Source organism: Felis catus, chromosome B4, assembly GCF_018350175.1.
Source record: "Felis catus isolate Fca126 chromosome B4, F.catus_Fca126_mat1.0, whole genome shotgun sequence".
NCBI classification, from domain to species: domain Eukaryota; kingdom Metazoa; phylum Chordata; class Mammalia; order Carnivora; family Felidae; genus Felis; species Felis catus.
Genome location: NC_058374.1, coordinates 80,548,515 through 80,573,528, shown reverse-complemented (window position 1 = coordinate 80,573,528; position 25,014 = coordinate 80,548,515). Strand labels below are relative to the sequence as shown.

The following is a 25,014-nucleotide window of genomic DNA, read 5'->3' as shown; positions in this document are numbered from 1 at the left end:
AAGCAACCCCTCTTCTGAGAGGTCTCTTCTGTGACCTCCCTAACTCAGAGTCCCTGGAGACAGCATGGGATGGTGGACAAATCAGAGGGCAAAGGGGTCTGTATCACCAATCAACCACACCTGATGCTGACTCTTTTTTTCTGAGTTCACCTCACCAAGGAGGAGAAAGAATGGGAAGAGAAAAGGAAAGGTGTGAGGGGTGGGGTGGGGGGAGGCTAGATAACAGGGCCTGGGGAGAAGCAGGCTTTGTGACACTAGAGTTGAACAACATGGTGGCAGGTTGGAGCTGGAGTAACAAGACCTCCTCTGATTGGCTCAGAGACCCTACATTCTCCCCCAAGGCCACAGTTGGGCAGCAAGGCCACAGTCCCCTGAAATCTCGGCCTCTGGATCAGAACAAGATCAAGGCATTGGAATCCCCAGCATTCTCTTGCCCTTGAGCTGGAATATCTTTCTGTCAAACCAGATCAGTGGGGTAAAGGCAAGAGACTGCTGAAGCTCAGAATCAGGAATGTGAAGTTCCTGTACCTTAATTAGCCATCTAGTCCCAACTTCCCTGCTGAACTCAGGAATGCCAGTCCCCAGTCCCCTTCCCTGACTGTTCCAAGACTCCAGTCTCAACACCCTTCTACCAACCTCTTCCTCCCTGCCTCCACCCTCCTTATATCCCAAGCGTTCTACTTCCCAGTTACACCTCCTTTCCCTCTGGCGTGGGGGCTGGCCTGAAGCTGGCCGTGTGGCATTCTGGGAAGTCCTCCTGCCGCCCTCCCTCTAGGGGCAGGTACAGACAGGTCCAGGCTGTGGCAGCTGCATCTTCTCCAGACACTTCACAGACTCCCAGACTCCAGCCTCATGCTGGGGTCCCAGTTGCCCACCTCTAATTGAGTCCCCTGTTGGTCCTTAAAATACATCCAGTGTCCTGTACTCCCCCCCCCCCGACACTCCCCAGCCCATACATTCGTCCCTATTCTCCACCCTCCCCTCCACCTCAACACACACACTAGTCCTCTACAATCCACACTCACCTTGGTGAATGCCCTGGGTTCAGACCCTGATGCCTGATGGGTGCTCCCATCCCCACCCCAATTCAAGTCCTCTCTACAGGGTTGAGTCTCAATTCTGGATCCTCTGTCATCTTCTGATGGCCCTAATAAATCACCTCGGTGGCAAGCTTCTTTTTCCACCTCTTTGAGTGCATTGATTGCAACTCTCTTCATGCAGACCTTCCCTGAGGACCTAGGCATTTGACCCCAGCCAGAGATCAACCTGGGACCCATCTTCAGCCCCACATTTCACCCCTGAAACCCAGCCCCCAGGCATCCTGCTCCAAAGTCAAAGAAACAAAGGACCTTAACATTCTCTGCACTCCCCCCACCCCGACCCTGCCCAGCCTGTCACTCCGGAGAGGACCCAGGTGTCACACCCATCCCAGGCTCCATCCCTCCCCAGAGGACTGAGGCATCCCCCACCCTATATCAGCCCACGACCAGACTTCCTGCCCTCAGACTCAGCCCTTCCCAGGAACCCAGGCATCTTAGTTCCCAGCTTCCTCCGTCACCTCACACCGTCTTGTAGATGTCTTGTTCCCCCGGCCCTGGCTGCAGTGACACGGTAAATCCAGGAGACCCAGGGGCAGCCAGTAGGAGAGGAAGGGGCGAGGAACCGTCAAGACGCCCCCTCATGGAGCCCAGGGTGCCCGGGTTCCCCCTCCTCCCGTCTTCACCTGCTGCGGGCTCCGCCCCCGCTCCGCCTGGGCCGGCCTCTGCTCCTCCCCCGACTCCTCCCCCTGTACCCCCAGCCCGGCCAGAACGGCCCCCGGGACAGAGCGACGCGGAACCCCGGGCGCCTGGGTCCCCAGCATGATCCTCGGTGAGTGGGCTCTGCGGCTCTGGGCTCCGGGCTCCTGGGTCCCTCTCAGTAGGTCACCCCCCCAACCTCCCGGCACCGCGGTGACTGCGGCCGCCCGTCAGCGACCGGCTCCCCCTCCCCCTTCATCTGGCTCCACATCTGGGGGTCCCCTCTTCCCCTCTTCCCCACGCTGCCGTCTCCCCGGGTAATTTAGGGAGTGGTGAAGGAGAGAGCAGAGCCGAGTGAGACCCCCGCCCCATAATGAGGATATTGCGTATTCATGAGGCTCATGAATATTATATGACGGTCTACGAGAGGCTGGGGGAGAGGGCTGGTCCTGGCCTAGTGGAGTTGAGGGAAAGGTTCTGACCCGTCCCCGCACACACTCTCCCTCCCCCACCCTTAGCTCAGACACTCCGACATCCTTCTGGGCCCAGGATAAGAGGGAAAGGAGGAAGTGGGGGGCGGGCGGGGAGAAGATGGTGGGTGTAGCTTCGAGGTGTGTGTGGTGGGAGGTGGGAACCTGAGGGCTGGAGATAAGGGGGCTGGGTACAAGCAGGGGTGGGAAACTGTCCTTCCCGGGGCCCCTGCGGCTCGGATCCTGTCTCCGCAGCCATCCTGCCCCAACACGCCGGGACCTGCCCCGCTCTCTCCTTGCTCTGGCTGCCTGGGCCCTTCCTTCCCAGCTTCCTTCTTCTTCCTTCTTCCCCCACCCCCACCCCTGCCTTGGGCCAGGGGCGCCAGGAGACTAGGGGCAATGGAGAGAGTAAGGATGGGGGAGGGGAGCCCCCGCGGGACTCTGACAACCCTTCAGCCACAGCCACCCCATCCTCATGACCTACATCGCGAGGGAGCCCCTGGGTGGGGGAGGAGAGGGACTAGCTGTGCGTCTGGACTCCTCCTCAGCTCCAGGGGCTCCAGGCCCCTGCCTCCACAATAGTAGGCCGGCCTGCTGTGTCCTCTGACCTCTGACCTCTGCCCTGGTTGGGCCGGTTCCTGGGCCCTGTTTATGGTGGGAGATGCCCCCCCACAACCGGGCCCAGACACCTGTGGTCTCCCTGCCTCCCAATGGAGGGCTTGCCCGGCCTCTGCTGGGTCCCTCTGCAGTTTGCTCTTTGGCTTCCCTTCTTTCGTCTGATCCCTGTTGACTTCCACTAGTGGTCTTTCTCCCCTTCTGCCCTCCTTCCTCTCTCTCTTTCTCTCCTCCTCCTGTACCTCCTCACTCCTTCACCATGTTAACGTCTGCCCGCTCCACCTAACACTCCACTATACCTATTCAGTGAATGAGGGAACAGAGGCGTGAATGACTGGTGCCTGCCTCCTTCCCATGAGTATCTCCAGCAAAGAAGAGACTCCCCACCCAACTATGAAGACTATCCCCAGCCTAAAGTGACCCTCACCATCACATCTGGGACTCAGGTCCCCAAAGCACAGGCCCCACATTCTTCCAACGTGTGCAATCCCTGCATGTTGGCCCCACCCTGGACGCAGGCTCCACCCTGGGCACGGGCCCCAGAGGGAGCATCGCGCTTTTCCGGAATAAACCAGTGTGAGCCACACTTCCCCTGGTCAGTGGGCTCTAAAGACGACCTCCGAGACCTGCTCAAGCCTGACCAAGACCCCACCACAGGAAAAATGCCTGGGTCTGCCAGCTGGACCCCCACCACATCTGCCCGATGTGGGACAGGACACTGTAGTTAACTCCCTCCTTGTGCCCACCTACAGAGGGGCGGGAAGCCTGCTGGCCCACACGCATGTTAGCCCTCTGTGAGGAAAGGAGAGAGGGAGGAAACTGCCAGCCAGGGCTCAGGCCTTGCCCACCCCCCTCCCCCCACCCCCCCACCCTGGGCCATGCCATTGTAGGCTTTCAGCTTCCAAATACTGAGGCCCATTGAGTCCATGTACGTGGTGGCCCTGACCAGCAGGTGGGGCCCGGCCTACCTGCTTAAGATCTAGACTGTGGGCCCAGGTTTAAGCAGATGGTGGTTCTGGGCTCCGTTCCTTGTTCTGGGCCTTTCTTACTGTCCTCTCCAACTGGGTCCCATGGGGAGAGGGGGCATCGAAGAAGGCCCTGTCCTGTCAGGTTGGGAAGATTTCCCAGGGATCTTCCCTCTCTTCCCTTCCTGGCCACCTCCTCCCTTTAGGCCCCGCCCCCGCCTACATCCACCCTGGGGTTATTAAGGATGATGGTTTAAGTAGTTGTTCATAATCATCCCCTTGTTCCTTTAATCTTTGACTTCAAAGCCTTTCCAGCCCTCCACCTGCCTCCTGTCCAGATGAGGGAAATCAAGGCAGAAAGGAACAGAAACATGGGATTTGGTCAAGAACCCAAGACGCAGGAGTTCAAGGCTCTCCCCTCATTCCCCAGTTTCAGGAACTGCTGGGGAGGGAGAAGAGGCCAAAAGGCCTGAAGAGAAAAAGAGATGGATTAGAGATGAGATCCCGGTCCAGTCTCCAATCCAGTTCCTCCCTTGGCTCCAGAGTCTAATCCCCCCATCTTAACCCATTGCTGATCCAGGCTTTTCACCACCTGGGGTTAGGGCCCTAATACAACTTGCAACCCTAACGCCAACCATATATCTTGTCTCACTCTCATCCTGGCCCAACCTCCAAGACCAGCACTAACCCACAGCCCTACCCTAACACCTCTCCTGGCTCCTGTTCTTACCAGACAGGACCCCTCCCTGAGCTAGCTCAAGGCAGACACTCCCCTTCTTTACTACAAGGGCTCGAGGCCCCAGACCTGACCTAAGGCAGCCAAGGGGCTGAGACTCCGACCTGGCCAAAATTTCTGGGAAAGGGAGGAAGAAAAAGACCAGACTTCAGCAGGATGGAAGGAGTTGGATGTGGCTTGGTTGTGGCTCGGTGCGAGCGGGATCAAAGGGCCTAGGGCTAGGCAGGACCTAGAAAGAGACAGATGGACATCCATCCAAGGGTCTGAGAGTTCATCCCCTCTAAAGTGCATTGGGAACTGTCTTTAATAAAGCATTTGGCAATTCCCCCACAGAGCTGGGTGGGGCTCTATCTGCTGGAGGTAATTACTCTAATGAGCTTCCCTCTGGAGTGGCCTGCCCCAGCCAGGCCCCAGCTCCTCCCTGCCCTGCCTGACTTGTGTGCCATGCAAGAACACGTGCATGCATGTGTGTACACACACACACACACGCATGCACGCACTCCAGTTCGATCTCCTACCCCCTCCAAACCTGCCCGAAGACCTCACCTAGTCAGATGTCAGAAGCCCTGGATTTCCTGCTTCCCCAGACCTTACTATGTACCTGCCTTTCCCTCCAATACCCCATCCCTAGTCTACCCACAAAAGTGTAGTGCTTGAAAACCCTGTCTCTGGAGCCAGACAGACAGGTTCACATCCCTCACTAGCCGTGTGACCTTGGTCAAGTAATTCCCCCTCTCAAAGCTGATTGTCCTCATTGATAAGATGAGGACTCATTCATTTAACAAACATTTATTTAGCTCCCTTTGTGGCCTGCCAGCAATTTACATAGATTCAATCCTCTCAACAACTCCTTGAGGCAGTACTATTGTTCTCATTTGCCAAATGAGCTAGTTCCCCAGCTTCTGAGCAGTGGAGACAACCTCAGGGAGACGGTGTATGTCCAGTGAGTGGCACGTAAAGAGCCTTCAAAAAGTGGCAACTATTATGGAGCGCCCGGGTGGCTCAGTCGGGTAAGCGTCCGACTTTGGCTCAGGTCATAATCGCGCGGTTCATGGGCTCTGTGCTGACAGCTCAGAGCCTGGAACCTGCTTCGAATTCTGTGTCTCCCTCTCTCTCTCTGCCCCTCCCCCGCTCACGCTCTGTCTCTCTCTGTCTCTCAAAAATAAACGTTAAAAAAACAAGTGGCAACTATTAGTATTGTCAGAAAAAGGGAGAGGGGACTGAGGCTTGGGCTTACCTGAAACGAGAGAGCTCTGCTTCTGCCCACTCGGCCCGTGAGCTGCCATCTGCCCCTCTCCTCGTCTCATAGCTCAGTAGACCCAAAAATGGGGAGACACACGAATGTCCAGTTACCCACCTTGCTTCCTTGCCTCACTCCATCCTCCCTCCCCCTTCCCCCCCACCCCTTTCCCTCCGGGTTCTTGTCCTGGAGGAGAGGAGTTGCTGGCCATAGGGCACTGAATCACTGCTGTTTGTTTTCCTCCAACCCCAGGAAGACGCAGGGACCTTCCTCTCCTTGAACAAGATGGAAGTCTGTGCTGGGACCTCCATCCCTTCTGGGTGACACTAGAGTCCTCCGGGGGTTATGTAGCAGTGAAAGAATTTGCAGCAGATCTTGATTTAGCTCCCAGCTCGGATACTTACAGGCTATGTGACATGAGCCAAAGTTTTTAACTCCTCTGAGCCTCAGTTTCCTCGCACGTCAAGTGGGAAAAATAGTATCAGCTACCCCCATAGAATCATAGCTGCCTCAGAGATTAAATGTGATAATACTCAGAACTCATTACCTGGCACATTAGCGGCTCCACAATACGTATTTTCTTCTATTCCCTTTTCCAGAACTCATCTGTCTCTTCTGAGATGGGGGCTTGAGGGAATGGGGGCTTAAGAGAATCTAGAGCTGGGAAAAGGGTCAAGGAGCTGGGCTGCTCTGGGGCGGGGCAAGTGCCAGCCCCAAACCAGCTGCTAGGGGTGGGTGCTGGGTGCCGGGGACTCTGGGAGCGCTCAGGTTTCTCTCACCATTCCTGATGCTGCCCGGGGCTCGTTAAGGCTGCCCTGGTCTGGTGTGCCAGGCTTGGGGTGGAGGGGGGGTGTTGTGCATGGGGGGAGGAGCCCTGAGGGGACAGACCAGGAAGGGGAGGTGGTCAAACTGCCCCTCGGACCATCTGTCCCTCTCTTCTCGCTCCCTTCCTTGCTCTCTGCTCTCTGTCAGTCTTTCCACCCTGGGGTCTAGCCCTGTGTCCAGCTTTTCTGCAGTCTCTTTGTTTCTCTCTCATTTCACTGTCTTCCATCTCTCCATTGTTCACTATTCTTTTCTCTCTCAGTATCTCTGTCCCTTTTCTCAATCACTTACTCCGGCTTCTGTCATTTTTTCCCCATTCTCTCTCACTCACTTTTGTCTGTCTCTTCTCTCTCTCTCTCTCTCTCTGCTCTCCCCCTACCCCATCTTAACTCTGAGATGGCAGAGGAGGGAATGGACACAGGGTATACAGACCTCCAGCTGCCCAAGAGCCAAAGCCAAGCATCCTGCCCTTTCCTTCAAACCCTTAGCCCTCTAGAGCCCAAGCTTGACCTCAGGGACCCTGGCCACCCACCCTGGCAGAAGAGCCAGACCCCTCCAGACCTTTCTGGACCAGCTCCCTGCCCCCAGCTGTGCCTGAGCCCTCCCCACCCCCTCCCTCTCGCCTCCGATTCCCTAATCCCTGCTCCCCCGCCCTCCCCTCTGCCCCACTTTTCCAGGACTCTGATTGGCTGATTCTACTGACTGGACTTGGGGGGGAGGGGGCTGGCAAGGGAGGGGGCAGGGGGCAGAACCAAGGGAAGGGGACGCTGTCAGGCCCAGGCCCCTGGGGGGCCGGGGCCAGGCCACTGCCTGGGGGCAGCAGGCACCAGAAACTGAAGGTATGCAAAGGGGCAGTCTCTGTGGAGGGAGCAGGGAAGGATCCTGGGGTAGCCTCTGCCCCAGTAAGGTCAAGGGAGGACGGGGCCAAACTTGCAGCCTCCTGGCTTTGCCTTTGTTCCTGGGAACCCCTGTTGCTGGCAGGGGGTTGTTAGAGCAGGGAAGGGCAGCCAGGATTCCCTGACTGGTGGACAGCGAGGTCACAGAAGGGAGCTGGGCTAGCGGAAGCCCAGAGGGGTCCTCAGGGCCTTTGGCCTCCTCCCACTGGAGCCTGGCAAGGTTCCTCCCATGGCTCTGAGGGGAGGAGAAAAAGTTTCAGGGGAGGGTGGGTAGTGGAGTGGCTGGCCTGGACTTTCATTTCCCCTTGGGGTCAGACCCAGGCATTCCCCTTCCAGAGGCCCGGGTGGCGGTTCCTCCTGCGGTGCTGGAGCTGAACACTCTCAGGGAGACAAGGGGGTTTGGGGGGAGACAGGAAGGTTGGGAGAAGGGGCTCTGAGAATGGGCCCAGGCAGTCCACCTCCCAGGGCAAACGCCACTCACTTATCACCTACCCCCAGAGATGTCAACAATTAACTAAGAACAGCCAGGACAGATCACAGTTCTTTGGGCAGCCCGAGAGACTCAGCGGCCCTCTTCCAAATCGAGACCTCAACATTCCCCTCTGGGCAGTGGGAGGAATCACCCACCTGACCCTGTCCCCCCTGGGGTGAGACCTCGCCTTTGGGATTCCTTGGGGAAAAACAAAACCAGAAGAAGGGAATGGCCAGAGCCGTGGGGCTCCCTGAGTCCTGCTGATCCAGCAGAGAAGGTCTGTCCTCTTCCTGGGTTTGTAAAATGCCTAAAGGTCTTGGGGGAGGGAGGCTGGAGAAGGGGGAAGTGAAAAACACCCAGAAGGGAAGGGCTGGTCTGCACTCTCCCCTGGGCCCACAGGGCACCGTGCTCCATTGCTCCGGAGCTAGCAAGCAGGGGAAGTGTGTGTGCGCATGGGGGTCACACTTCTGAGTGTGGGGGCCCCAGCCGGGGAGTGGGACAGACAGGTTTGGGTGGGGCTCCCAAGCTTCAATCTTCCTGCCCCACGTAATGTTTTCTCTGCCCTTCAGGCAGCCTGAGCCGGGCAGGGCCCCTCCCTCTGCTTCGGCAGCCCCCCATCATGCAGCCCCCACTGGACCTCAAGCAGATCCTGCCCTTCCCACTGGAGCCAGCCCCCACCCTGGGCCTCTTCGGCAACTACAACACTGTGAGTAGCAGCCTGCCTGCCCACCTTACCCTCCTGAGACCCCAGCTCCTTCCTTCACTCTGACTCACCCCTCCCTGCTTCTCCTATCTACTTCCTTATCTTTCCTTAGGACCCCATCTCCCAGGACTTCTAGTCTCTAGTCAGTTACAAGCGTTGTTGGCTATCTGGTATACTATTAACAACAATAACAATAATAGCTCCTATTTGCTGAGCCAGACCCTGTGCTACATGTTTTATATGAATCAGCTCACTGAGTCCACCATCTAGAGAAGCAATGAGACCCAGATGGGTGATAGTGACTACAGGGAGGTGGGAGGGGTGACAGGTGCCGAATCCAGAAGGAAGGGATAAGCAGGGTCACATGCCTGCCTGTTTGTAAATTCTAGCTCTCTGGAACCCACAGTTGGGTGGGGAGGATCAGTGGGGTAGGGCTTAGAGGCCTGGCAAAGTTGTCTAGATTTAATACAGTATGAAATAGGGAGCCATTATCCATTGTTAAGCAGCAAAATGACTTTGTCAGAGCAGTGTTTGAGGAAGGTGATTGGGACAGCTGGATGAAAGGGAGCAGAGGCTGGAGGAGGCTGTCCCACCAAGGTGGGCCTGAAGGGCAGCCTGGAAGGCCACACCGGGCCAGTGGTAGTGGCAGTGTGAGTATATAGAAAGGGGGAAGGGCAAGGGGTTTGTTTCCAAGGAAATATTCCTAGGCCATGGTGACCAACTGATATTTGGGGGTAGGGGAGAAGAGAGAGGATGAGTCAAGGCTGACTCCAAGATTCAAACATCTGTGGCTAGGAGGGAGAAGTCACCTCGACAGAGGCAGGGGTTTAGAGGAGGAAGCTGGTCTGGGGTGAAGCTGTGAAGCTCACTTTAGGACATGGCGAGTTGGTGAACCAGTGGGACATTGAGCCAAAAACGTCCAGCAGGCAGTTGGAATTTGGGTCCTAGAAAGTGGGCTAGAGCTATAGGTTCAGGGGAAGTCAGCTTTAGTCCACGCAAATAACCCACCATCAAACCATATTCAGCTGCAAACGTGTACTGAGTATCAACCATGCTGCAGGCACTGCCATAGATGTTTCTATACCTGATCTCATTTCGTCTTCACCTCAACCCTACAAAGTAGACGTTGTTATTCCTGTTTCGCTCGGGAGGGATTAGTAACTTATCTACGTTGACATAGTATGTGCCTAAGGTATGATTTGAACCCGTAGCATCTGACTCCAAATGGAGTTCTCTTTATACCACAGCTGCTTCCTCCAAACTCCTCCCAAAGAATCCAAACCAACATCCGCACTACACTCTGGAGTTTACAAAGTATCCTTCATATCTTAGTCTTTATAGCAACCCTATAGGGTAGCTATTTAATCCATTTTACAGATGAGAAAATGGAGTACTGACTATAAGCAAGGCACTGTTTTAGATAAAATAGAGACGTGAGGGTAAACACAATACAGTTCAATTTTAAGAGTTTGTGGGTTGTTTTTTTTTTTTAATATTTACTTTTGAGAGAGAGAGAGAGAGAGAGCACAAGCAGAGGAGGGGTAGAGACAGAGGGGAATAGAAGATCCCAAGTGGGCTCCGTGCTCACAGCTGGAGAGCCCGATGCGGGGCTCAAATTCACGAACCCGCGAGATCATGAGCTGAGCTGAAACCAAGAATCCGATGCTTAACCGACTGAGCCCCCCGGGCACTGCTGATACGGTCCAGTCTGGAAGGAGCTTCTATTCAGGGGAGAAATAATAGAAATGTATGCAGCAATCTAGAACGCAAGACAGAGGCAGAGTTATAAATATTGTGACCGAGAAACCAATGGTGGTCCAAGTGAACAAAAAAATTTTTTGAGCACCTACTATGTGCTGGGCACTGTACCAGGTGTCAGGGACACAGGACTCAGCCTGTGCTCCTGGGGAGCTCATGTTTAGTAGGAAAGATAACAAGTTAACAGTTACCCTGTAGGGTGAAAAGAGCTGCGTCAGAGGCATTTAGCTTGCATGGGAGTCCAAAGGGGTGTCAGGAAAGACTTGCTGAATGAGGCGGTGCCTAAGGGACCAACCAGAGCTGAGCAGGAAAAGGAGAACAGAGGAAAAAGGGATTCAACCCGGAGCAGGTGACATAGGATTTGGGCTTTGAAGAATTATTAGTAGGATTTTAAAAGGGGCCTTAGAGAACATTCCAGACCGAAGCAAATAGCATGAATAAGAGCTAGAAAAGAGCACTTGAGGGGGTCCAATTGATTCAGTTTGACTGGAGCAGAAGGTGCTGGGAATACTTCCCCCATCTACACACCTCATTGACGCTTGCCCTTAGGTCTCTCATCATTTCCCCCATTTTATAGATGAGGAAACACAGACCTAGAGAGGTTAAGTGACTTGCCCAAGGTCACAAAGCCAGGCAATTCGCATGGGTAGTTCAGGGTTTCTCACTCCCCCAGGGTTCATGGCTCCACTGCCTCTAGTGAGGACTAGCTATTTAAAGCCATGAGCCCTGCTAAGCTCGGAGAGTGCGGCAGGGTGTTGAGCAGCACCAGCTCTGGCATCTGACTGGCAGGATTTGAATTGACATTCCGAGAGCACTGGCTGTGTGACCTTAGGCAAATGGCTTCACTACTCTAAACCCGAATTTTACCAGAGAGTAATAGTACCGACTCACAAGGCTGTTGCGAGAATCGCATTACATAATCAGAATAGCTAGCACAAAGTGGATGTCTGGCGCTGGCGGCTATGATTATTATTATGTCATTGCTATTATTTTTATTTAAGAGAGGACCAGAGAGAGAAAGGCCAAGACTCAGCCTCTTGGAATAAGCAGAATTAGGTAGTAGGAATAGGAGGAGGCTCCAGCAAAGGATGTGGGGGAGCCACTGGAGGGGGGTAGGGACGCAGCCTGGTGCCTGTAGAGTTGGAGAAGCCAAGGGAGAGAGTGTGGCGGGCTGCATCAATAGTGTCAAATTCTGCAGGGGAGTGAGGACTGCAGAAAAGCTGCAGACAGACCTTTGGCAGTACTGTGCAGCAGTTAAGTACATGGCTTTGGAGTCAGGCTGCCCAGGTTTAAATTCAAATCCCAGTTCAGCCACTTACTAGCTTATGACCTTGGGCAAATTATTTACCCTCTCTAAACCTCAGTTCCCTCGTCTATAAAATGAAGATAATAATAGTACTTATTCTGAATAGTGGTTGTGAAGATTAAATTAGATAATCCATGCAAAGAGCTCAGTACAGAGGCTGGCACATTCCAAGGGCTCAGTCAACATTAGGTGGTGGTGGTGGTGGTGGTATTATTCATGGCTAATGGATTCTGGACTAATACAATACCTCCAGATCTCTCTCCTACTGGGGCAGTTCCTACCCCTTAGACCCTTCCCTGTATTATGCTTTCCTCTGCCCTTGGACGTCTCTCATTGTCTCCCAAAGACAGCCTCTCTCCACACTCAGTCCGCTGCTTCACTCATCTCTCTGTCCTAGACGGAATGGGAGAGGGTGAGAACCAGAGATGATAGAGCGGGAATCCTAAGACCTATTCGGAGAGGATGAGGAGGTGTCTGGGGGAGGGAGCGGCTCTGCCCTCCTGCCCCTGAGCCCCCAGTGCTGCTCCTACTTGACCGCCAGAGGGCAGCAAGTGCACGAAACATAAGCTCTTTGGGAGCCTAGCTGTCCAGCAGGTGGCGGGCGAGGGGAGGAGATAGGAAGAAGAGGTTAGGGACGTTGTCCCCAGTATGAGGTCGCTTCTGCTCTGGGCGCCTCCCAGCTCCACCTTTCAGAGGAATCACTGAGAGAGCAGTGCCTGACACCTAGGTACCTGGGCTCGATTTCCCATCCCTAGTAAGGGAAGTGACATGTAAAAAGGGCACAGGGGCCGTGTGCAGAGGGAACACGAGTCTGGGGGCTCGGAAAAGGGGTTGTCAACAAGGGAGCGAGGGCCAGGGTGGAAGGGATGGAAGAAAGGAGAAATGTCCGAGCTAGAGAAATAGAGCCGTCCATTAGGGTTGGTGGGGACAAGGGACCCAGCAAGGATCCTCAGTGGAGGAAGCCGAGGTCACCTGGTCAATGCCCGATCGCCGGACCGAGCAGCCCCTCACCAGGACAAGGTCTACCACCCTGGAACGAGTATCCGGATACGGACACCCTCTCCTCTCCTCTTTTCACCCTAGCCCCCCTTCCTCCTGCTCAGGCTCCCTAGCCCCGCCCCCGTCCGCGGCCCGCCCTCGGCCCCGCCTCCGGGGCGGGCTCCGGTCCCGGCCGGCACCGCCTCCTCTTCTCGGGCCGGCCCGGCCGCACAGCCCCGAGCCACCCGGGCAACGAGCGCCGCGTCCCCGGCCTGCCCGGCCCGGCCAGGCTCGGGTGCCCCGCCCGGGTCCGCCACCCCGGGCCATGGAGTCGCGGCCCCCGGGGTCCCGCAGGGTAAGCCACCCGGCCCCTCCTCTCTCCCTGGCTCCCGCCGCTGCCGCAGCGCCCCCCCACCCTATCCCCGCCCGCCCCTGGCGGGCGGGCTACCTCTCCTTTCGCCCGGTCCTCGGGTTATTTGGCCCATCCCCCATAACTGGCGCGGTCCCTGCCAATCTCTGGATCCCAGCTGGCCCCCCCCAGACTACTGCCACCATACTGGATACCCCCACCTCTGTTTCTCAGATCCTTGGAGTCCCCCAAATCTTCAGACTTCCCATCAGGTCTTACATGTACCCTCACATTACCACGCCGCTTAGATCCTTCTTATCCCATCCCGGCATCTTTCCTTTTCCCAGCATCCCTCCCCCACCAGCTTCCACCTGCTCTTTAGACACCCCCTAGCTCACTCTCTTTCCTATTTCAATCCTTCCTGTCCCTCTGGGCTTCCCATCCCCGAGATTGCACCCTCCTTCTCTTTTCACCTTTATTTGGGGGTGGGGGGGAGGATGGGGAAGTGGGGTGGTCAAACATGGGGCAGCGGTTTCCATCAGATAAAGGGCAATGGAAGGAAATATAATCATGGCCCCCTCTCCTGTTCCTGATCTGGTTTCCTCCCTTCCCTCCCCCTTGCCCTTCCTGATTCATTTTGCCCCAGCTTTAGGGAGCGATTCCCCTTCATGTCTGCTGTTGGAGGGCAGGTGGGAGAGGAATGTTTTGTGGCCCTTTCCAGGCAGTGTCTAGGCCAAAATCCCAGGGTAGGGGCTCTGGAGTGGGATGGGCTGTGGGAGATGTTGGCCTCCACCCCTCCCCAGAGAGCCCTCATCTAGGTCACCAGGGCCTCTTGACCTTGGCCTGGAGCGGCACTTCAGTGGCTCACGTTCCACCTGCACAGGGATTGGGCCCAGGAGCCCTCACCTTCAGCCTGGTGTCTCCTCAGTTCCTGGAGGAGAGGGTGGGAAGGACCCATGGCGCACTGGGTTGATACCCTCTTTCTCACCACTCCCCAACCCCTGGTTGGTGTTTATGGACTTAAACCTGAGGAGGGGTGTATGCAAGAGAAAAGGCTTTCACTCTGGAAGAGGGACCCAGGTAGGGCAGGGACCATTCTCCTGGGATGTATGTAGGCATGGTCAGCCCACAGGTCGTCCTCAGGGCACTGTGGGAAGCAGGCTGGGGTGATGGGTGGGGCAGAGACAGAACCCTGGCCTCTGCTGTCCCCTCTCCATCCCACTCCTCTCTCCCTAGTGCTGTCATCGACTTAGGTTTCCTGGCCTAGATTGGGTTTCTGTTTGGGCTGAATTCCATTCCCCACCCAGCGTATGAGGAAGTCCAGGGGCTGAGGAGAACCCTGGGGCAGGGGGAGGGGGGTGTCTCTGCATAGGGAGGACTGACACCTGGAGACTGGGAGCTGAGAGCAGGCATCTGTCTCCCCTTTCTGATTAAAGCCTGTCTCCAACTTGGTCTGTCTTTATTTCTGCCAAACACATCATACATTCACACAGATAAACACACAGCTGAAGATTGCACAACCTGACCATTCATGGCATCGGCAAAGCCCCCGACACAGAAATGTTGATACATAAATGATGTGCACACAGCACATGACACTCCTTCACACTCCACCCATGCACAGATTGATCACAGCCTGCCCAGACACCCGCAGTCACACCCCTTCTTCCCCTGTTTGGCTTTTCTTTGAATAGGACCTGGGCTTCCAGGAGGTGAAAAGTGAGCTACTGAAAGGGGCTGCTTCCAGCCAAGGGCAGGCCAAGAGATGGACACTTGTCAGCCAGACGAGTCATCTGAACTTGGTCATGGCTCCCGCCTCTACATCTACCAAATGAGGCAGCCCATGTCACAGGGGTGCTAAAGCCCCCTTCCAACCAGCCAGTGAGACTACTGGGGAGAGCCAGGATCTGTGGACTTTCCAGATTCCAGCCACCTTCTTCTCCCTGCTTCACATGCCTGTCTCTCACCAGTGTCTTACTGGGAACCATGAAGACCTGAGCATAGGGGAGGGCCGCAGCTGAGGAGCTAAGGACCCCTCGGGTCCCAGAAACTATTTTTCACTTGATCCTTCCACCGGGAAGACCAGGCTTCAGTTCTAATTTCGTTCTGTTTTTATGAGAGGTCCCAGCCATCACCCAATCCTCTTCAGCCTCGGGTGCATTCCAGTCTCGCCTCTCCCTGGCTGCCTAGGGGGCCAGAAGGGAGGAGGACTGTGCAGGGAGGCAGTTTTCGTGCCTCTAGGCCCCTGGCTTCATCCCTTGATAGCTGAAGGCCTCAGAGAGAAACTCCCATCCTCTCCCTTCCTCATGTGAACTCTTGGCAGGAGACTGCAAAGACATCTGCTGACCCAGGGTGGGGGCAAGACTGTTCCTAATCACGCCCAGCCCCACAGCTCTGCCCCAGAAGCCCTGTGATCAAGGGAGGAAGAGTTCAGAAGATCTCTCCACTGCCTCAGGCCAGCCCAGCTTCTTAGGTCCTGCCCCCTTCCCCAACCCCCATTATTCACTACAGCCATGTACTCTCTCCTGAGTTCTTTTACTCCCTTTAGACCTGCTGCCTTAAAGAGATCTAGGGAGTATGTTAGGGCAACCTGGGACCCAGAGATGGGAAGCTGGGAATGTCTGTCCCCTGGGACCAAACACTTGGCTTGGTAGACATCTTGCCCCGGAGTGGGTCCAAAGAGTTCAGAGGCCTCAGCTGAAGGCCATAGGATCTAGGTGCTTTGGGACTTCCCATCAGTGGGCCTTTGGTGGGTTGGCTGAGCTGTACATCAAAAAGACAGAGTTGGATCTTCATGGTATGATGAGCTGAGACAGCAGCCCAAGTTCAAGTACCAGTTTTGCTATTAACTGGTCGTGTGACCTTGGGCCAACCACTTCTATTCTGTCAGATGGGGGCACTGGGCCAGTTGGTCTCTCAAGGCCCTTCTAGTAGGGTGAGGATTGGGCTTGGAGGGGATCAGGGGACTGAGGCTCAGAACCCTCAGGCAAACTGAGGGATAGGGACGAGGCTCTGAGCCCTTTGGTTCAACCCAGCTGCAACCAATGTGGGGGATGATGGACATAAGCTTGTGCTGGGGTTCCTGGCTCACCCCAGCCTGCCTCCGCAGATGGACCCTGTGCAGAAGGCTGTGCTCTCCCACACTTTTGGGGGACCCTTGCTCAAGACCAAGCGGCCCATCATTTCCTGTAATGTCTGTCAGATCCGCTTCAATTCGCAGGTAAGAAGCCTTGCTGCTCCAAATGGGTGGGGCAGCAGTAGCCTGGAGATCTCGGGAGAGCAGAGGGCAGAGGAGCTCGGGCGGGGGGCAGAGATAAAGGGGATATCGGGAAGAGCAGGGAATGGGGACACTGTAGGGGGGGGGGCAGGGGCGGATGGAAGGCACTTGAGAGGGACAAGCGATGGCTGTAATTTCAACGTGAAGTCGGCCAGTCCTCTCAGGTTGACCCTTCCCTCCCTTGGGGACTGAGGCATCCCTGGCTCAGAATTTCCTAGAACACAGGTGGCCATCATGTCTGGGTGCAAGAGTGGCCTCTGGCCCACTGGTCCTTGGGCACTGGGCTGAGTTAGGTCATTGACTCCCCTGCGGAGCCTGTGCCCTCCGGGGCCTCTGCTAAACTCCTCCCCTGGTCCACCCACTTCACTCTAACCTGGCTTCCTCCTCTGTCTGTCCTTTCCCGTGGGGGACTTTCCATGGAGAGAAGCCACCCAAAACGCAGAACCTAGGTGTCCCGCCTCCCAGCTGTCCTGTCCTCCTTGTGAGGCTCCCTCGGGACTTCTGTGTGGGCCTAGAGGAGACTTTGTGGGGTGCAGGTTCTGAGAGCTTTTGGAGAAAAACAGCAGAGCCTCATTCTGCTGAGTAGGGGGAAATAAAGCATGTTCTGTTTCTCTACCCAGTCCACACACGCGCACGCGCGCGCACACACCCACCATGCTGCCAGGCTCCGCACACCACTGCCTCACCCCTGGGGTATCAATTTTCTTTCCCTACCTATCCATACTTTTTATTTCTACTCTATCCCTGTCTGGGTGACCTTGTGGCTCCAGAACTGTATGTTCTAGGCAGGAGGTGCACGTGGGGGTGGGGGTGGAACCAGGACCAACCCAGCTTTAGGCCTCTCGGTTACCTCAACCCCAGGCATCCCCTCTCCCAACCCTGGCTCCACTCCCTGGTGGAGGGTGGAGGACTAGAGGGGCAGGGGGCCAATAGTAGGCAGCCCTCCACTTCCCTCCCCCACCAAGTGGCTCTGTTTTGACAGCTGTCTCTGCTGCTGTCTCTATCTCCAGAGCTGGGCTTGGGGCCAGGGTCCTCCAGGGTGTCCACAGAGGCTTCAGGAAAAATGAGAACCAGGGGGGAGTAGTCAGGGTAGGGCCCAGGCCTCAGGGCTCTTGGGACTCTTAGCCTGAGTGTAGAAGCAGTGCAGCCTGGATCCAGAGGCCGGGAGACACGACACACGCATAGAAGGCCAGGGGGCCAAGAGACTGCTAGCTGGCTGGATTGCTGGTCCCCTCCCATTTAGAATTCTATTATAGGTTGGGGTAACCCTCCCTCACCCAGAACTAGGTGAGAAGCCTGAGTCAGCAGCCAGGCCCTGGGTGTGGTGGTAGGGTGGAGTCTGGGCTAGGTGAGGATCCAGGTTCCCAGCGACTCAAGGTTGAGAAGCTAGTCTGAGCCCCAGGAAAAACCAGGGCTCCTCGGCATGGCTTTACATCCCACTGGTATAGTAAGAGATTCACTGCAGCCTCCTGAGACCACCCCGAGGACCTGAAGGAACTCTGTGGGGAGCATGGTCGGATGAAAGGTGATCTCAGATTCCCTTTTTTTCTTTCATCCCTAAAGAGCCAGGCTGAGGCACACTACAAGGGTAATCGCCACGCCCGAAGAGTCAAAGGCATCGAGGCTGCCAAGACCCGAGGCAGGGAGCCTGGCGTCCGGGAACCTGGAGACCCAGCTCCCCCAGGCAGCACCCCCCCAAATGGGGATGGCGTAGCCCCCCGTCCAGGTGTGTCTGAATACCCCGACATTATTCAGCTGCTCTCGTCTCTGTTCTTTGCCCGCTTCCCAGAATTCTCTGCTCTCATCTCTCTCTTCCTCAACCCCCACCCCCCCACCCCTACCCAAGGTGAGTCCTGGAGCCAAACACAGTGATACAAAATTTCCATCCTGTCACCCGTACTCCCGCCCCAGCTCCTCTCAACAGAGTCCCCACTGTCTGTCCTCCCCACCGCCCAGTGACTCAGAGAGGGGCTAGGGTGAGGCCACCTGGCAAACTTCCTCAAGAAAAAGGGAACCATCAAATCTAGGGAGAGGCCTCTTCATCTTGGGGAGAGGGACAGGGAGGGAATCAGGATATCTGAGGGCCTGCCCACTGGGCTCCCCCTTGGGGAGACGGAGAGCTCAGGACACTCAAGCAACACCCCGGATGATCTTGGTTGATCTTTTGACCTCTCTGGCCCAGTCTGCATCCTGGGAGTGAGACCTTAAGATCTTGGAGGTCTTTCCCAGGTTTACAAAAAGCAACTCTGAGACTTTCTCCCTCATGGCTGGTGGCCATCTTCAGTCCTACTCCCAGCCAAGAAATTGGAAGGAAGGAATATCAAGACAGGAGGATATGAGCCCCCCTCATGCTGGGATTGCCACATCAGATATCAGTCATGATCAACTCCAGAAAGACTGAACATCCCCATTTCCTCCTTATCCTTGCCTGTCCTTTCGGCCCCACCCCAAATAGAATGAGAACCAGGCATCCACATCAGCAGCTTGGGAACCAGGATCCCACTGTCAACGCGCACACACACACACACACACACACGTCCCTCAGGGATGCACAGATAGGGCAGGCAGGTGAGCTGAGTTCTAATTGTGCTCTGGCTGCTCTTAGCCTGGTCACCTTTTTTTAACTTGGCAACATCCCTGCAAAATGGGGATGACTCTGATAGTGGTGGTGGTAGATAACATTTCATGTTCTGGGTGCTTTATGCATATTACCTCATTTAGTTAGTTCCGACAGGATATCTCTAAGGAGATAATGATACCTGCCCTACTTTTGTAAACCACCAAGCCCTGTCCAGTTTGAGACGTGGGGGTGCTATCTGGATCAGAATGGAGGTCAAGGATGTCAAACGAGTAAGAGAAATAAAGGGAAAGATCACAGGATGGACAAGCAAAGGGACACGTGCAGGGGTCAGGAGGTCCCTTTCTGCCAGTGCCCCACCCCCACTGCCTGCGGTCTCACAACCCGGAAACTGGATCGGCTGCTGGAGCAAGAATGGGAGTGCTAGAGTTTCCCCTGTACAGAGGCCAGAACCCAGCGCTGAGGCCTGGGGCCTGTGCATCTTTAATCAAGCCATGAATTATAGAGCAGCCTGCATCCCTGTTCCCTCTCCAGGTCGGCTGTTTCTGTTTCCCTTTTGCCGTGTCTGCGACTGTCTCTCTCGACCTCTCCTCACGCTGCCTCTGCCCCTTCCTAGAGCTCTCTGGCATGCCTCCCTGGGGACTGGGCAGGACTCTGGGAAGGGGCTGGCCAGGCAGGAAGCCCAGGCTGGCTGGCAGGCACTGAGGGGTGAATCCTTGTTCCATGCCTCTCCCCAGGGCTAGGCTGGCTGCCAGCTTCAACCTGAAGGGGAAGCCACTGCGGCTGGACCCCTCAACCATTCCCAGCTTCTCGAGAATGGGCCAGGCACTGGAGCCTCACACCCAGCCTGCAGCAGCTAGACCACATCTGGCTCGGGCCCAGGGCATGAGAGCATGCATGTTGTCACAGGGTGGGGACTCCTGGGCCCTTGCCCTCCAGGAAATGGGGGTGGGTTTCCTCCACATAAAGAATCTCCTCCAAAAACCATCTGAGGTGACCCCTATGTTTCTCCCCCCACAACAGTCTCCATGGAGAATGGACTGGGTCCAGCCCCAGGATCCCCAGAGAAACAGCCTGGCTCCCCATCCCCTCCCAGCATTCCGGAGACTGGTCAGGGTACAACCAAGGGTGAAGGGGGCACTCCAGCCCCAGCTTCCCTGCCTGGAGGCAGCAAGGAAGAGGAGGAAAAGGCCAAGCGGCTGCTCTACTGTGCCCTGTGCAAGGTGGCAGTGAACTCCCTGTCCCAGCTTGAGGCTCATAACAAAGGTAAGGACTCTCCCACCCCGACCCCTATTCCCCTATCCTCAGCCCACTCCTGCTCCCCACCTCTAACGCCCCTGGCTTCCAACATCCGGACCCCTCCAAGACTTACCAGCCTATCTCCCTCCCTAATCATCTCCCACTTACTTCTTTAGTTCCCCCTCTGCTTAACTCCTCGACCTGTGACTCTCCCCTGACCTACCTTGTGTTTGGGGGTGTCCCAAGGGGATTGGAAACCCCCCCCCACACACACACACACACACACACTTGATGCTTCCCCCTATTTTAATTGGGAACGTGGGTTATTTGCTGCCGAGGAGGCCTGGAGAAGTTTTCCTCCACCCCTTACCTTCTGCCCTCTGCGGGCCCCAGGTACTAAGCACAAGACAATTCTGGAGGCCAGAAGTGGGCTGGGCCCCATCAAAGCTTACCCTCGTCTGGGGCCCCCCACTCCTGGGGAACCAGAGGCCCCTGCCCAGGACCGAACCTTCCACTGTGAGATCTGCAATGTCAAGGTCAACTCGGAGGTCCAACTGAAACAGGTGGGTCCAAGGCCTTTCCTGGGAATTCTAGGGAGCTCTACTCACAAACAGGGAGCTTGGGTGAGGGCGCTTCTCTCAGGTCCTTTCCTTGGGACCACAGAAGGGGCGGGGCCAGGTGTTTTGGGTGTGCCTACCGGCTCGTCGGTTACTCCTTTCCGGGTGGCTCACAGCCCCTTACCCTCTGCCCTTCCCTACCCACCCCCACCCCCACCCCCACCCCGCAGCACATTTCCAGCCGGCGGCACCGAGACGGCGTGGCCGGGAAGCCCAACCCGCTGCTGAGCCGTCACAAGAAACCTAGAGGCGCGGGGGAGCTGGCGGTGAGGCCTGGGCGCTGGAGAATTCGGCAATTGGGGGACCGGAGCTGGGAGGAGAAGGGGACGCGGGTCGGCACGGGGAGGAGTGGGGTTTGCGGGCCGCAGAATGACTCCTCGGTCTCCCTTTCCCCGCCCCTCTCCCCGCTGCAGGGCACTCTGACTTTCTCCAAGGAGCTGCCCAAGTCCCTGGCGGGAGGCCTGCTACCCAGCCCCCTAGCGGTGGCTGCGGTGATGGCAGCGGCAGCAGGCTCCCCGCTGTCCCTGCGCCCGGCCCCAGCCGCACCTCTTCTCCAGGGACCGCCGATCACCCACCCCCTGCTCCACCCGGCACCCGGGCCCATCCGAACTGCGCACGGACCCATCCTCTTCTCCCCCTACTGACCTGAACCCCGAACCCCCTCCCATTCAACACCTCCCCCCCCACCTCCAGCCGGGACCCAGGCCTCCGGGCTCCAAGCCTGCCCCTACTCCCGGCACTCCCTGAATGATCTCTCTCTCTCCTTCCCCCCCACCCCGAGGTACGGGGTTCCAGGAAAGGGGAGGGGTAGCGGGGGAGGGGGGCTTCAGAAGGGGGGGAACACCCCAGATCTCAGGGAACCCCGCCCCCTGCCCTTCCCTCTCCCCTAGAAAAGGGGGGGCCGTCTCACCCCCGAGCCCCCTTGGAGACACCCCCCCTCCCAAAAGCCATGTCCATTCAGCCCTTCCCCCCCAAACCTAGCACAAAACGGGGTTCACAAGCCATGGTCGGAGTCCGGGGGGCAGAAATGGATTTTTCTTGGCAATAAGCGGACTCTGGGACTCCGGCCCCTGCCCCCAAACTGAAGCGCTTCCGTGAACACCCCCATCCTCCGCAGGGGGAGGGGAGCAGGCGGGATCCTGGGTCCCTCAGAAGCACTTTGGTTTTACCGCCTGCAACCTCACTGTGCCCGCCCCGCACCATGCCCCAGCCCCAGGTCTAGCTGGGCCCATCATAGGGGGCAGCACTTGGGGGCATCTCTGGCACTTGGGTGGGACCAAGTAGATGCCCCTACAGACCCTTCCCTCACCTTCTTCCTCCCCAGTCTGGATTCCATTCTTTTCACCAGCACCCATCGCCCAAGGGGTACCGAGGGGGGCAAGGGGTGTCCAGTCCGAGCCCACCCCCGCCTCGCCTTCCGCAAAACTGTGAGCAAAAAGCAATAGAAGCCTCGCCCCCGCCCCTCCCCTTTCCGCAGGATTCGCTGAGTCTGTAGCCTTCCCCGTCCCAGCTCCTAGACCTCATGGCTGTCCCTCCCACCAGACACCTCCACTGCACAACACGGGCGGGGGCGTGACCTCCCTCCCCCCACCCCACCCCTCTGTGGTTTCCGTATCGTCAGCCCTTCTAGCAGCCGACACGGGAGAGGGACGGGCCCCCACTGGCCTTCCCGTCCCCATCAACTCTTTCTGCTTGACAATGTAGCAACCCCGGCCCCCCACCCACGTCTTCCCTTTTCCTTCTCCCCGACAATAAAGTCTGGATTCGTTGCCCTCCGTCCCCCAGACTCAGACTCTCAATCTTTGCCCGCCGATATGGGAGCTATTCAACCGGAGATCTGTCTGCATGGTGAAGGGTAAGGGTACACGGGAAAGGGGGCCTGAAGGAGGGGTCCGGAAAGACGGGGGTGGGAGAAGGCAAGATCCAAAGCCTGTGCAAGGCGAGCAGAAGCTCCCAATATCACTCACCCCCACTCCCGCCCAGATCTAATGTAAACTTGGGCCCTGGGGAATCATTTCCAGTCCAGGTCTCAAGACTGTAGCCGGACTGTAGCCGCGGCAGTTGAGAATGCTCCACGACTCCACCACCAGGCGGCGCCAACGACATGGAAACGGAGTCTCCCCTAGGCTAAGACGCTCCTGTGGCACATGTGTCTCGAGATTCTGGAAAACAAGTCTAGATCCAGCCTCAGACAAAGGAAAGAATCCGGGCTTTTGTGCCTCTGATGGGAAACCCACGCCAGGAACACGCAAGGCATGGGAAGACGCTGGGACAGGGACTAGGCATCTGAGCTCTAGGCACTGCTGGGCCCCATATAGTGACCTTGAGTTAGTCCTTCCCCTCTCTGGACCTCAGTTTCCCCATATGCAAAATGAACAGCTTTGGGTCTCTTAAAAGTTCATTGAGACTTCATGTTCCAAGACTAAAGAACTGAGGCTATGCCATTTACAGATATGCAGGTATGCTAGAACACCTTCTCCTCTGGGTCCCCTACCGGTCTGTGGGACAGAGACGTGCACTCTGTCCAGCAGCCTGGCACATGATGTGGGGGAAGATGTTCTTTATTATCTCCAGAATTCAGCTCAGTCACACTCCCAAGAACAGTTCTGACTCTGTAACCCCTTCCCTCTAGCCCTGCTGGGTGGCAAGAAAGAAAGGCCAGACCAGAGCCCAGCATCTTCCCAAGGGTCCCCCTGAATTGCATCTCCTTTGCTCACTTCCCCCCTCTACCCACTTCCAGTTTTTCAGAGGAAAGGGGGAGGGAAGGTGAAATAAAGATTGTTAAAGAGGAAGGAAAGGGAGGGGCTCCGTCAGTTAAGTGTCCCGCTTGTAGCTCAGGTCTCGATTTCTCCTTTCCTTGGAGCTGGCTTGGGATTCCCTCTCTCTCTCTCTCTCTCTCTCTCTCTCTGCCCTTCCCCCACACTCTCTCTCTTTCTCAAAATAAATAAATAAATAAATAGGGGCACCTGGGTGGCTCAGTCAGTTCAGCATCCAATCCAACTCTTTTAAAAAAAATTTTTTTAAGTTTATTTATTTAGAGAACCAGCAGGGAGAGGGTGGGGGGCGGCGGGTGCACAGGAGCCATAGCAGGCTCTGTGCTGACAGCAGAGAGCCGGATGTGGGGCTCCAACTCACAAACTGAGATCATGACCTGAGCCTAAGTCGACCTGAGCCGAAGTCAGATGCTTAACCTGTTGAGCCACCCAGGCACCCCAAGCACGCATCTGACTCTTGATTTCGCCTCGGGTCATGATCTCAGGGTCTGTGAGATAGAGCCCTGCATTGGCCACTGTGCATGGATCCTGCTAGGGATTCTCTCTCTCCCTCTGCCCCTCCCCTGCTCATTCCCTCTCTCTCTCTCTCTCTCTCTCTCTCTCTCTCAAAATAAATGGACAAACATTTTTAAAAAATAAATAAGTAAACAGACTTAAAAATATTAAAAAAAGAGAGAAGGAAAGGGAAATAGGGGCCTCCTGGGTTTGTCAGCTATGAAGTTGGGGGTGGGAGTTCACTGTGGGTTTAGAAATGGAATCCAACAAGTTTAGGATGGTTAGGTGTTTGTGTTTTGTTTTTTCAGGCCATCTAGCTGAAAAAAAAAAAAAAAAAAAAAAAGCAGAGACTGGAGATCCAGAAGTCCAAGTCCAAGAGGCAAGAGTGGTCCTATAAGAGAGAGGGTGGAGAAAAGCAGGGGCTGGATCACACATGGGGATAGGGATGGAGGCTAGAAGAGACTAGAGTGAGGAGGGCTGAGATACATACCTCTAGCCTGGTTTAAAACTGAATTCATGGGGCGCCTGGGTGGCGCAGTCAGTTAAGCGTCCGACTTCAGCCAGGTCACGATCTCGCGGTTCGGGAGTTCGAGCCCCGCGTCAGGCTCTGGGCTGATGGCTCGGAGCCTGGAGCCTGTTTCCGATTCTGTGTCTCCTTCTCTCTCTGCCCCTCCCCCGTTCATGCTCTGTCTCTCTCTGTCCCAAAAATAAATAAACGTTGAAAAAAATAAATAAATAAAACTGAATTCATGATTCACCCCATTCCCTAAGCCTGCTGCTCTGCCTATTTATTCCCTATCTTCCTGATGCAAACCACCACCAGCCACTGGGAAAACTGGGAATCAGCCTAGTCTTCCCTCTTCCTAACCCTTCATCCACTAAAGCACTAAATAAATCCTCTTACCGGGTTAATTTGACCTCTTACTGACCCATGGATCCTGATCATTGTTCTGTATACCCACAGCCACTGCCCTAACCAGGACTGGCT

General features: G+C 56.1%; 1 protein-coding gene and 1 long non-coding RNA gene across 7 annotated transcripts; one reads left to right on the top strand and one right to left on the bottom strand.

Annotated features, from left to right (window-relative positions):
• The first annotated feature begins 1,740 nt into the window (after positions 1–1,740).
• ZNF385A (zinc finger protein 385A) lies at positions 1,741–22,536 on the top strand. 6 transcript variants are annotated; one of them, XM_003988798.6, is made up of 8 exons: positions 1,741–1,869; positions 8,522–8,658; positions 16,156–16,266; positions 17,887–18,049; positions 19,925–20,167; positions 20,534–20,703; positions 20,928–21,023; positions 21,171–22,536. In XM_003988798.6, exons 1-8 carry the CDS (start codon positions 1,860–1,862, stop codon positions 21,399–21,401), a joined length of 1,161 nt encoding a protein of 386 aa, XP_003988847.1. In that variant the 5' UTR covers positions 1,741–1,859; the 3' UTR covers positions 21,402–22,536. The 6 variants fall into 6 exon arrangements, with proteins under 6 accessions (XP_003988847.1, XP_044917832.1, XP_044917833.1 ...); XM_045061897.1 differs by lacking the exon at positions 1,741–1,869 and adding an exon at positions 7,327–7,423; XM_045061898.1 differs by lacking the exon at positions 1,741–1,869 and adding an exon at positions 7,873–8,229.
• Positions 3,692–7,177, bottom strand: LOC123386608. The gene is made up of 3 exons (XR_006600765.1): positions 6,310–7,177; positions 5,760–5,831; positions 3,692–4,751 (listed from the first exon to the last, which is right to left on the bottom strand). It is a non-coding gene; the product is annotated as an uncharacterized LOC123386608 (long non-coding RNA).
• Positions 22,537–25,014: the final 2,478 nt, after the last annotated feature.